This window comes from Melozone crissalis, unplaced genomic scaffold, assembly GCF_028551555.1.
Source record: "Melozone crissalis strain CALT ecotype California unplaced genomic scaffold, PUWL_Pcris_2 ptg000063l_1, whole genome shotgun sequence".
In the NCBI taxonomy this organism is placed as follows: domain Eukaryota; kingdom Metazoa; phylum Chordata; class Aves; order Passeriformes; family Passerellidae; genus Melozone; species Melozone crissalis.
This window is the reverse complement of record NW_026535841.1, coordinates 3110457-3121456: the sequence shown is the minus strand read 5'-3', so window position 1 is coordinate 3121456 and position 11000 is coordinate 3110457. Positions and strand designations below refer to the sequence as shown.

At 66.3% G+C, this 11000-nt stretch overlaps 2 protein-coding genes across 2 annotated transcripts; both read left to right on the top strand.

The window, feature by feature from the left end:
* Positions 1-130: 130 nt before the first annotated feature.
* Positions 131-1026, top strand: LOC128945319 (proline-rich protein HaeIII subfamily 1-like). The gene is made up of 4 exons (XM_054289045.1): positions 131-146; positions 238-579; positions 642-774; positions 876-1026. Exons 1-4 carry the CDS (start codon positions 131-133, stop codon positions 1024-1026), a joined length of 642 nt encoding a protein of 213 aa, XP_054145020.1.
* GAS2L1 (growth arrest specific 2 like 1) lies at positions 512-10388 on the top strand. Its single transcript, XM_054288686.1, has 6 exons — positions 512-575; positions 1807-2497; positions 5511-5618; positions 6127-6223; positions 7305-7554; positions 9354-10388. Exons 2-6 carry the CDS (start codon positions 1817-1819, stop codon positions 10330-10332), a joined length of 2115 nt encoding a protein of 704 aa, XP_054144661.1. The 5' UTR covers positions 512-575; positions 1807-1816; the 3' UTR covers positions 10333-10388.
* Positions 10389-11000: the final 612 nt, after the last annotated feature.

Below are 11000 nucleotides of genomic sequence, written 5' to 3'. Positions count from 1 at the left end.
CGCTGTGCCTCAGTTTCCCCAGCGGGTGTGAGTTCCGGGCAGGGAGGGAGGCTGGGGGAGGAGGAGGCAGATCAATGGGAGCGGGGAGCCACACCCGGGCGGGGGTGGGGGAATGTCACCGAGCGTCGCTATGTGTCACCCCCTATGTGCCCCTCCCGTGTCCCCCTAAATCGCGCCCGTGCCCCCCCCCCGTGTCTGTCTGTGCTGCCCCCCGCCCGTGTCCGTGTCCCCCCTCAGGCCATGTCCCCGTGCCCCCCTCCCCGTGTCCGTGTCCCCCCCGCTCCCGCTCCCGTCCCCGCCCGCCGCCGCCGCCGCCCCCGTCCCGGCCCTTTCTGGGCCGCCTCCAACTTCCCGGCCGGGGCGCGGCGGCGGCGGCGGCGGCGGCGGCTCCGCGGGGCTGCGGCGGCCGAGCCTCGTTGGGCGCCCCCCGGGCCCCCCCGGCTCCCCCCGGGCCGCTGCGGGCGGCCGATGGCGGCGGGGGCCGCGGCGGGGCCCCCCCGGCGCTGGGAGCCGCGGCCCGGCCCGGCGCGGGGAGCGGGCCCGGCCCGGCCGTAGCGGAGCGCGGAGCGGCGGCGGTGAGTGTGGCCGGGGGGGTGGGCGGGAGGCCCCGGGCCCTGCGTCCCCTCCCCGTGGCCCCGCAGGTGCCGAGCCCCTCCCGCCGCCCCCGCTGGATCGGCCCGCAATGGGGAGCCCGGCGGCGAGAGGGACCCCCCCACCCCGGGACAGACACCCCCGGGATGGACAGACGGCCCCCAAGGGACAGGGGGACCCCCGGTACCGACACCCCCGAGCACGGACACCCCCCCTCCCAGGGTAGGGACCCCCCCGGCAGAGACAGCCCCCCCCCCGGGGGCAGGGACCCCCCATCCCCTCAGGAAGGACACCCCCGACAAGGACACCCCCTCCCGAGGGACAGGGACACCCCCCGAGAGGATCCCCCACTCTGGAGGGATGGAGACCACCCCCCAACAGGGTCCCCCCATCCCCGAGGGCAGCAGTGCCACCCCCCCCCCCCCGCCCAGGTGAGGGGACCCTCCCCACAGGGACACCCCTCCGAAGGTAGGGGACACCCCCTGGGCATCAGGGACACCCCAGGGGCAGGACCCCCCTCCAGGGGTGTGGGGCTGGGCTGGGGGTGGCAGTGGAGGTCAGGGTGACCCCCCCCTGCTGCGCCATCCCTGCCTCTTGTACCCCCACCCAGGGCAGGGACAGCCGGGGGTCTCCCCGAGGGGCAGCCCCCACCCCATGGCTGAGTGCTGGGACCCCAATCCCCCAAAACCCCAATGCCCCAATCCCCCACCCCCTGCAGCCCCTCGGGGTTGAACCCCACCAGGGTAAAGGGGGAGCTCCCTGCCCCTGGCACTGCCATCCCTCGGGATGTCACCTGCTCCAGGGTGGGGACACCATGGTGAGGACACCCACCATGACTGGGCAGCTTTTAGGGCGGGGTTGGGGAGGGATGTCCCCTCTGTGCCACAGCCCCCCAAGGGTGGCATGGGTGACAAGGGACTCATTAACCTGGAGGGGGTCACAGGATGAGGTGACACGGAGTGGGGAATGGGGGCACACATGGTGGGGGGACATGAGGGGAGGGGACATGGGCTGTGGGGGAGGACACACGGGGTGGAGGGACAGGGAGTGGAGGGGGCTGCAGGTCCTGGCAGGGATCACGCAGGGGTAGAGGTGGCAGTGGTGGTGGTAACGTGTGGGGGAAACTGAGGCACAGAGGGGTCACCGAGGTTGGTGGGTGGTTTGGGGGGGCTTTGGGGGGTTCCTGCCCATGACAGCCCCCGTTGTCCCCCGCAGGCACCTGGCCATGGCCGACCCCAGCCACATCCAGTCGGCCGCCTCCAAGAGCATCCGCCCGTTCCGCTCCAGCGAGGAGTACCTGGAGGCCATGAAGGAGGACCTGGCCGAGTGGTTCAACACCCTCTACGACCTGGACATCCAGGTGGACACCTTCCTGGAGAGCCTGGAGACCGGCTGTCACCTGTGCCGCCACGCCAACAACGTCAACCGCACCGCGCTGGACTTCCAGGAGCGGCACCCCGAGGCGGCCGCCCGCATGCGCGTGCCCCGGAACGAGGTGGTGTTCCAGGCCAAGAACGTGGTGCCCGGCTCCTTCATCGCCAGGGACAACGTCTCCAACTTCATCCAGTGGTGCCGGCAGGACCTGGGCATCCAGGACGTGCTCATGTTCGAGACCAATGACCTGGTGCTGAAGAAGAACGAGAAGAACTTTGTGCTGTGCCTGCTGGAGGTGGCCAGGAGGGGCTCCAAGTTCGGCATGCTGGCCCCCATGCTGATCCAGATGGAGGAGGAGATCGAGGAGGAGATGAGGGACCAAATGGCGGAGGGGGCGCCGGGCGCGCGCCGGGAGAGCCGGGAGCCGCGGGCGGGCGCCTTCCCCAGCCGGGCCCGGCCCGTGGCCCTGTGCGACCTGCGGAACCTGGACGAGCTGGTGAGACACGCGCTGCCCGCCGAGCCCTGCGCCTGGGTGAGGGCCCTGCGGCCGCCCAGGCCGGGCCTCGCACGGTGCTCGGGGGAGCTCCTGCCCAGCCACCCAGCAGGGAGCTCTGTGCTTCATGGAGCTCCTCTCTGTCCGCCCAACAGGGTGCCCTCTGGCTGCTGGGAGGTCCTCTCTGTCCACACAGTGGTCACTTGGAGGTCCCACCTGTCTATGGCCCATGGGAGAACCTCTCCGTCCACCCAGTGGTCATTCTGTGGTTACCAGGAGGTCCCACCTGTCTATGGCCCATAGGAGAACCTCTTTGTCCACCCGGTGGTCACTTGGAGGTCCCACTTCTCTATGGCCCTAGGAGAACCTCTCTGTCCACCCAGTGGTCATTCTATGGTCACTAGAAGGGCCCATCTGTCTATGGCCCATGGAGGAACCTCTCTGTCCACCCAGTGGTCATTCTGTGGTCATTAGGAGGTCCCACCTGTCTATGGCCTGTGGGAGAACCTCTCTGTCCATCCAATGGTCACTCTGTGGTCTCTAGAAGGGCCCATCTATCTATGGCCCATGGGAGAGCCTCTCTGTCCACCCAGTGGTCATTCTATGGTCACTACGAGGTCCCACCCCTCTATGGCCTGTGGGAGAACGTCTCTGTCCACCCAGTGGTCACTAGGAGCTCCCACCTGTCTATGGCCCTCTCTGTCCACCCAATGGTCATTTTATGGTCACTAGGAGATCCCACCTCTCTGTGGTCAGTGGGATGTTCTCCCTGTCCACCCAGTGGTCACTCTGTGGCCACCAGGAGGTCCCACCTGTCTCTGTGCACCCAGCAGGGTCCATGGAGGGTCCCACCCATCTCTTTGGCCCCATGTCTGTCTCTGTGGCCCCTCGCTGTCCTGTCTGTGTTCCCCATGAGATGCTCCATGATCCATGTGAGCTCCCCCTGTTCCCCCAGCGGGGCATCCTCTGGACCCTGGCAGGTCCCACCTGTCCCTGTGACCCCAGAAGTCCTTCCTGCCCGTCCAAAGTGCACTCAGTGGTCCGGGCGAGGTTCTACCTGTCCCTGTGACCCGTGGCAGGTCCCCCTGCCCACCCTGCGCTCCACAGGATGTGCTCCACCCACGCACCCACCCACCCACCCCAGCTCTCCATGGCTACGGCAGCTCCTCCCCACGCACCGCGGCTCCCGTGGGGCCTCCTGACTCTGTCCCGGTGCCTGTGCCCGCAGTCACAGCGGGGACACACACACCGGTGCCACCTGCGCCACCTGCTCCCCGCCAGGGGTGACCCACAGCGGTGCCACCCCAGGGAGGGACATGGGGACACGGCAGCCCCAGTTTGGGGTGTCAGGAGGGGGTGCGGGGGCTCAGGCCGGATTAGAGGCGGGTGCGGGATCCGTCCCGCGGGTGAGCAGCGGATTAACCCGGGGGGGACAGGGGGGCTCAGCCCTCCGCTGCCTGCCTAAGCCTTTTTTTAATTGAAACCCCAATTCCTCATTAAGTCCCTCATTAAGGAGCATCCTGACCCCCCCAATCCGCCCAGGGCTCCACCGGGGGGGCTCCCCCATGGCTGCCGCCCCCCCAAGCCCCCCTGGCCGGGCTCTGCATTTTTCCGGGCTGCGTAATTCCTCGCCATCCATCGGCTTTTATGGGCAGCGCCAGCGCCGGGGAGGAGCCTGGCGGGGCAGGACCCGGCCCGCCTGTCCCCAGGTGCCCCCCAGGGGTGACCGCAGGGTCACGACCCCTCCTCACTGCACCCCCCCCGCTCCGTGACTCAGTTTCCCCGGTTTCCCCCATCCGTGTCACCCGGATGGGAACCGGAGTGGCCACATCCTTCCTTCCTCTCCCCGCTGTATGAACACCCCCCGAAATCACGGAATTATGGAAGAAACCCCAAATTTGGGGGCTCGGCGGCGCCGCGTCCCCCCCGCAGCCCGGGCGGGGCAGGATCGGCCGCGTCCCCGCGTCCCCCGCGGCTCCCGGTTAATCCCTGACGTCAGGCCGGGGATAGAGGCGGCAGCTGGCACTGCCCACAGCCCCACAGCCCCACAGCCCGGGGTGCCCTGCCCGGCCCCCAAACCCGCCCGTGCCACACCCTCGCGTTTGGAGGGAGGCAAACCCCCCGGGATTCACCCCATTTCTGTGGGTCCTGCCCCATTTCTGGGGGATCTGGGGGTGAATCCCCCGCGGTTCAGCATCAGTGGGGTGGGGGATGTTTGTGCGTGTGGACCCCGAATGAGGAGAGCTGTGCCCGGGGGTGCCCGGCATGGGAGGAGACCCCGGCCCCGCTGCCCCCCCAGTGCTCCCCACGGAGTGTGGGGGGCACAGAGCCCTCCATGTGTGCCCATCCGAGGGGCTGCCCCTATAGCGGGGATCCACACTGACCCTACAGGGGGGTCTGTGCCCCACTGACCCTGTAGCAAGGTTCCTGTGCCCACCAGCCCTATAGTGGAGGGTCCATGCCTCACCACCCTATAACGGGGTTTGTGCCCCACTGACCCTATAGTGGGGGTTCTGTGCCCACCAGCCCTATAACTGTGCCCCACTGGCCCTATAGCAGGGGGTCTGTACCTACTGATCCTATAACAGGGGATCTGTGCCCTACTGACCCTATAGGGGGGTTTTTATGGCCACTGGCCCTATAGTGGAGGGTCCATGCCTCACTAGCCCTATGACAGGGTTTGTGCTCACTGACCCTATAGGGGGACATCTGTGCCCACCTGCCCTATAACTGGAGGGTGTGCACCCCACCGGCCCTATAGGGGGGTTTCTATGCCCACCAGCCCTATAACTCTTTCTCACTGGCCCTATAACAGTGGGTCTGTACCTACTGATCCTATACCAGGGGGTCTGTGCCCCACTGACCCTATAGGGGGGTTTCTATGCCCACCTTGCCAGGGTCTATGCCCTGCTTGCCCCATAATGGGGTGTGTGCCCCAGCAGCTCTGTAACGGGGGTCTGTGCCCCACCGGCCCTATAGGGGGGTTCTGGGCCCCGCTGACCCTACAGCAGGGAGTCCCCGCCCCGCTGACCCCTCCCCTGTGTGCCCGCAGGTGCGGGAGATCCTGGGCTGCTGCTCCTGCCCCTCGCAGTTCCCCATGGTCAAGGTCTCGGAGGGCAAGTACAAAGTGGGCGACTCCAACACGCTCATCTTCGTCAGAGTAAGAGCCACCCCCTCCCCATTGTCCCTCCCCTTGCCCCATTGTCCCCACTCACCCCATTGTCCCTCCTCTCACCCCATTGTCCCCTCTCATCCCATTGTCCCTCCCCTTGCCCCATTGTCCCCCCCTCACCCCATTGTCCCTCCTCTCATCCCATTGTCCCCCCTCACTCCATTATCACCCCTCACTCCATTGTCCCTCCTCACCCCATTGTCCCCTCTCATCCCATTGTCCCCTCTCTCGTCATTGTCCCCCTCATCCCGCTGTTCCCCTTCACCCCATTATCCCTCCCCTCACCCCATTATCACCCCTCACCCTGTTGTCCCCCCTCACCCCATTGTGCCCCCACACCCCATTGTCCCCCCGGGCCCCTCTGCCCTCTCCTTCCCCCTCTCCTGGGCAGGGTGTGTGGGGTCCCAGGCTGGGTTTCCCACCCATGCCAGGTCCCAGGGTGGCTTTGGTGGCTTTGGTGGCCTTTGGGGCCGGCAGGTGACAGCGCTGCCCGCAGGTGCTGCGGAGCCACGTCATGGTGCGGGTTGGCGGCGGCTGGGACACCCTGGAGCATTACCTGGACAAGCACGACCCGTGTCGCTGTGCTGCCCTCTGTGAGTGTCACCCCGCGGCCACTGCCACCCCCTCGGGACGATCCTGGCTCCTGGGGGCTCCATTCCTGGCTCTACAAGGGATCCGTGCCTGGATTCTCCATGGGGCCCCTTTCCCTGGTTCTTTATGGGGTTTTGTTCCCTAATTTTCTATGGGGTTCCATTTCCTGGCTCTCCCAGGGGCCCCTTTCCCTGGTTCTCTATGGGGTTTCGTTCCCTGATTTTCTATGGGGTTCCATTCCCTGGCTCTCTATGGGTTCCATTCCTGGATTCTCCATGGGGCCCCTTTCCCTGGTTCTCTATGGGGCCCCTTTCCCTAGTTCTCTATGGGATTTTGCTCCCTGATTTTCTATGGGGTTCCATTCCCTTGCTCTCCAAGGGATCTGTTCCTGGATTCCCCCTGGGGCCCCTTTCCCTGGTTCTCTATGGGGTTTTGTTCCCTGATTTTCTATAGAGTTCCATTCCCTGGCTCTCCATGGGTTCTGTTCCCAGATTCTCCTTGGGGCTCCGTTCTCTGTGGGGCTCTTCTCCCTGGTTCTCTGTGGGGTTTTGTTCCCTAATTTCCTATGGGGTTCCATTCCCTGGCTCTCCATGGGTTCTGTTCCCAAATTCTCCCTAGGCTTTATTTTCTGACTCTCCATGGGTACCCTGTCCCTAGTTCTCTGTGGGGCTTTGTTCCCTAATCCTCTGTGGTGTTCCATTCCCTGGCTCTCCTTGGGACCTTGTTGCTGATTTTCCATGGGGCTCCATTCTCTGGTTCTCTGCAGGGCTCTGTTCTGTTGGGGCTCTATTCCCTGATTTTCTGTGGGGTTCTGTTCCCTGTTTCCCCCTGGGATCCCTTCCTTGGTTCTCCCTGATTTTCTCTGGGGTTCCCTTCCCTGGGGCTGGGCTCCGCAGGGCACTGATTCTGCTGGAAGGGGGAGTGACAAAAGTGGGGCTTTTCCCCAAATTCCCGAGGTGTCACCACCTCCGGGAGTGGCCCGGCTGGAAAATGGGGATGCGGGGATGGGAGGGAAGGGGAAGGGAGGGAAGGAAGGGCTTGCTGAGCGCTGTCCCCCTGACCTCCTCCCCTCTGTCCCCCCAGCTCACCGCCTGCCGCAGCCCCGCGCCCCCGGCATGTCCCCCCAAAAAGCGGCTCCCGGCGCCTCCTCGTCGTCCCGCACCTCCAGCCCCAGCGTCCCCCGGCGCCCCCGGCCCGCCGCGCCCCCCCAGCCCCGGGGGGACCCCCCGAAGCCCCCCCGGCAGGAGGGGTTGCCCCCTCGGGGGGGAGCCGCCCCCTGCTCCGGCAGCCCCTCCCGGAGCCCCGCCGAGCCGCGGGCAGCGGGGACCCCCAGGTACGGCCCCACCGGGGCTGGGGGGGACCCCAAAACTGCGCCGAGACCCCGCGGCAAGGGCTGAGCCCCCCGAGGGGATGGGGGAACGGGGACGGTAATGGGGAAAGCGCTGGGAGGCGGTGGGGGGGCAGTGAGGGGACATTGGGGACAGTGGGGACAGTGGGAGGTACTGGGGGGGAATGGGGTAACTGGGCTGAACTGGGAGATGCAATGGGAGGATCGTGGGGGACAGTGGGGGGGAAATGGAATCATTAGGGGCAGTGGGGGGAAATGAGGAGCAAGTGGGGGAATCATTTGGGGCAGTGGGAGGTACGAGAGGGGGAATTGGGGGTGCACTGGGGAAGTCATGGGGGAAAATGGGGTGAGTGGTACAGAGGGTGAATTTGGGGTGAAATGGGGGTGCTGCAGGAAAGAATGGGGGAATGGGGGTGCACTTAGGGAAGGCAGGGGAGGGGAAATGGAGGATGACAATGGGGTTCGGTGGGGGGCTATGGGGACAGACGATGGGGCACTGGGAGGTGATGGGGGTGGAATGGGGGGACAGTGGGACAGGGAAATGGGGAAAGCAATGGGGGATCAAGGGAGGGGAATAGTGGGGGGCAGCAGGGGGAGGGAACGGGGCTACAAGGGGGAAATGGGGGGGTGCATTGGAAGCTGTGGGATTTTGTGGGGGTTCAGTGGAGGGGAACAATGGGGACAATAGGGGTTCACTGGGGTGCAGTGGGGAACAAGGGGGAATGGAATGAAGGGGCAGTAGGGGAAATGGGGGTGCAGTGGGGTGTGAAATGGAGTGGGATGGGATTGGCAGGGGGGGAATGTGGGGTGCCGTGGGGGAGTTCAAAGCAGGGAGTGTGCAGGGGGGGAAATGGGGTGCAATGGAGGGAATGTTGGGTGCAGTGGGGGTGAGACAGGAGAATGAGAGGATTCAATGGGGGTTTAATGGAGGGGGGAAATGGGGGCCCCCCATTTGATTTTGATTTTCTATGGGGTTCCATTCCCGGAGTTCCCACTCCCGGAGTGGGGAGGGAAATGGGGTTCTGGGGTGTGCAGTCAGGAGCAATGGGCAGTGACGGGGGAGAACAGGGGGAATGGGGAAGGGAAATGGGGTTCAGTAGTGGGAATATGGGGTTCGGTGGGGGTGCAGTGAGGATGGAAATGGGATTTAAGGTGAGGAATGGGACTGCAGTGAGGAGGAATGGGGATAAAGGGGGAAGAATGAACGGGTGCAGTGAGGGGGGAAATGGGGTGCAATGGAAGGAATGTGGGGTGCCATGGGGGAGAATGGGCAGGGTTGGGTGAGGAGGGGTGCAATGGGGGGGCACTGGGGGGGGGCTCCAGAGGAGGGATGCAAGGGGGGATTTCAATGGGGGAATGCAATGGGTGGGGGCACCGTGGGGTTCCACCAGGAGGGGTGTAAGGGCGATTTCAATATGGGAGTGCGATGGGGGTGGTTCCATGAGGAGGGGTGAAATGGGGGGATCTTAATGATGGAATGCAATGGGGGGGCACTGGGGGGGTTCCACGAGGAGGGGGTGCAATGGGTGGGGGCACTGTGAGGTTCCACGAGGAGGGGTGCAATGGGGGATTTTAATGAGGGAGTGCAATGGGGGGATCTCCATGAGGAGGGGTGCAATGGGGGGATTTTAATGGGGGAGTGCAATGGGGGGCACTGGGGGTATTCCACGAGGAGGGGTAAAAGGGGGGTATCAATGTGGGGTTCATGGAGTCTCTGCAATCGGGGGGTGCCCTGGGGGGTCACCAGTGTTCTCACTCCCCCCTCTGTCCCGTGCCGCCCCCAGGCCCCGCGCCCCCGCTCGCTCCCGGCGCTGTTCCGGTGACAGCGACTCCTCGGCCGCCTCGGCGCAGAGCGGCCCCCGCCGCCCCCCGGCCCGCCGGGACCCCCCGGACCCGCCCGCCCCGGGCTCCCCCCGCGCCTCCCGCAGCCCCGGGCGCGGCTCGGCGCCGCTGCTGCTCATCCGCCGCCGGCCCGACGGGCAGCACTCGTGGGCACGGGCCGAGCCCCCCCCGGCCGGGAGCCCCGGCGGGCGGCGCGATCCCCGGCCCGGCCCCGGGGACCCCGAGGAGCTGGCGCGGCGGCTGCGGGCCCCGCGCTGGCTGGAGCCCGGGCAGGAGCAGCGGCTGTTCCAGCGGCTGGAGGAGGAGTTCCTGGCCAACACGCGGCTGCTGGAGCAGCTGGGGGACACGGAGAGCGCCCCCCCTGCGCCCCCCGCCGCCGCTGCTGACTCGGCCTATTGCTCCTCGTCATCCTCATCTTCCTCCCTGAACGTGTTCGCCAAGCACGGGCTGCCCGCCGAGGAGGGGCGGCGGGGCGGGAGCAGCGACGGGAACAACAACGGCAACAACAACGGGAACAGCAACGGGAACCACGGCGGGTGCCCCGCGCTGCCGCCCAACCCCGGCCTGGCGGACGCGAGGCGCCGCTCCACCTTCTCCAGCTCCTCGGACGAGAGCTGCTGCTTCCCGGCCTCGTGGGACAACCACCGGGACCCGGCGGGGAACCCCGGCTCCGACACGGACTGGGCCGCGGGGGAGGACGAGCTGATGGAGATGGAGGAGAGCCCCGGGCCGGGGGTCCCCGCGGCCCCGCGGCGGCCCTGGGCCAAGCCCCGGCTGGACACGCAGCCCCACAGGGCGCCCTCGCGCATCCCCACGCCCCAGCGGGCCCCCAACGGCAGCGCCAGGGCCTGGGGGGCTCTGCAGGGCGCCCCCTCCTCCCTCCTGGACCGCGAGGGGCTGGAGGAGAACGCCTGGCCATGAGGGGTCAATGGCAGCTCCTGGGGACAGCCCCGCGCCGCTGGGGACGGTGGAGGCGGCACCCATGGCCGCAGAGCTGGGGTGGCCAGGACCCCTTCACTTGGTGACTGTTGGCATTGGGGGGCCCTGCAAGGAGCCCCCAGCCCCAGAGGTGCCAGGGGTGTCCCCATGGCCTGGGAGCAGCTCCAGGGGGCAGGCGTGTGGGCAGGGCAGGGTGGCCAGAGCAGAGCTGGGAATGGGGCTGGAGAGCACCCAGTTCTCTTCATCTCCTCACTCTTCTCCACTTGTTTTCCTTATCTTGACCTTCTCTTCTTGTCTTCTCCTCCTCTTCTTGCTATTCTTGTCATCCTCCTCCTCTCATCTTCTCTCTGCTCTCTTCTTTTGGGCTGCCTCCTCCTCTTCTCCTCTTGGCCTTCACATCCTTATCCCTCATCTTCTTCTCTTCTTGACCTTCCCCTCTTCTCTTCTTGGCCTCATCACCACCTCCTCGGCCACTTTCTCCTCTCCAGTCTCTCCTCTCCAGCCCTGAGATGACTTGGGGACATGCAGTTTGTCACCACCAGCCCTGTTCCAGGGCAGGGGGGGTCACTGTTCCCTCTCCAGCCCCCAGCACTGCCCCCAGCTCGTGTTGCTGTCCCCAGGGTGGGACAGGGCTGTGTCCCCACCCCTGC

Bases quoted from the DNA above. Each gene is read 5' to 3' on its own strand.
- LOC128945319 (XM_054289045.1), top strand. The intron at 580-641 runs GTGTGGCCGGGG...GTGGCCCCGCAG, and splicing joins GCGCGGAGCGGCGGCGGTGA to GTGCCGAGCCCCTCCCGCCG. The intron at 775-875 runs GTACCGACACCC...CCATCCCCTCAG, and splicing joins AAGGGACAGGGGGACCCCCG to GAAGGACACCCCCGACAAGG.
- GAS2L1 (XM_054288686.1), top strand. From the start codon at position 1,817: ATGGCCGACCCCAGCCACATCCAGTCGGCCGCCTCCAAGAGCATCCGC. The intron at 5,619-6,126 runs GTAAGAGCCACC...CGCTGCCCGCAG, and splicing joins ACACGCTCATCTTCGTCAGA to GTGCTGCGGAGCCACGTCAT. The intron at 6,224-7,304 runs GTGAGTGTCACC...CTGTCCCCCCAG, and splicing joins GTGTCGCTGTGCTGCCCTCT to CTCACCGCCTGCCGCAGCCC.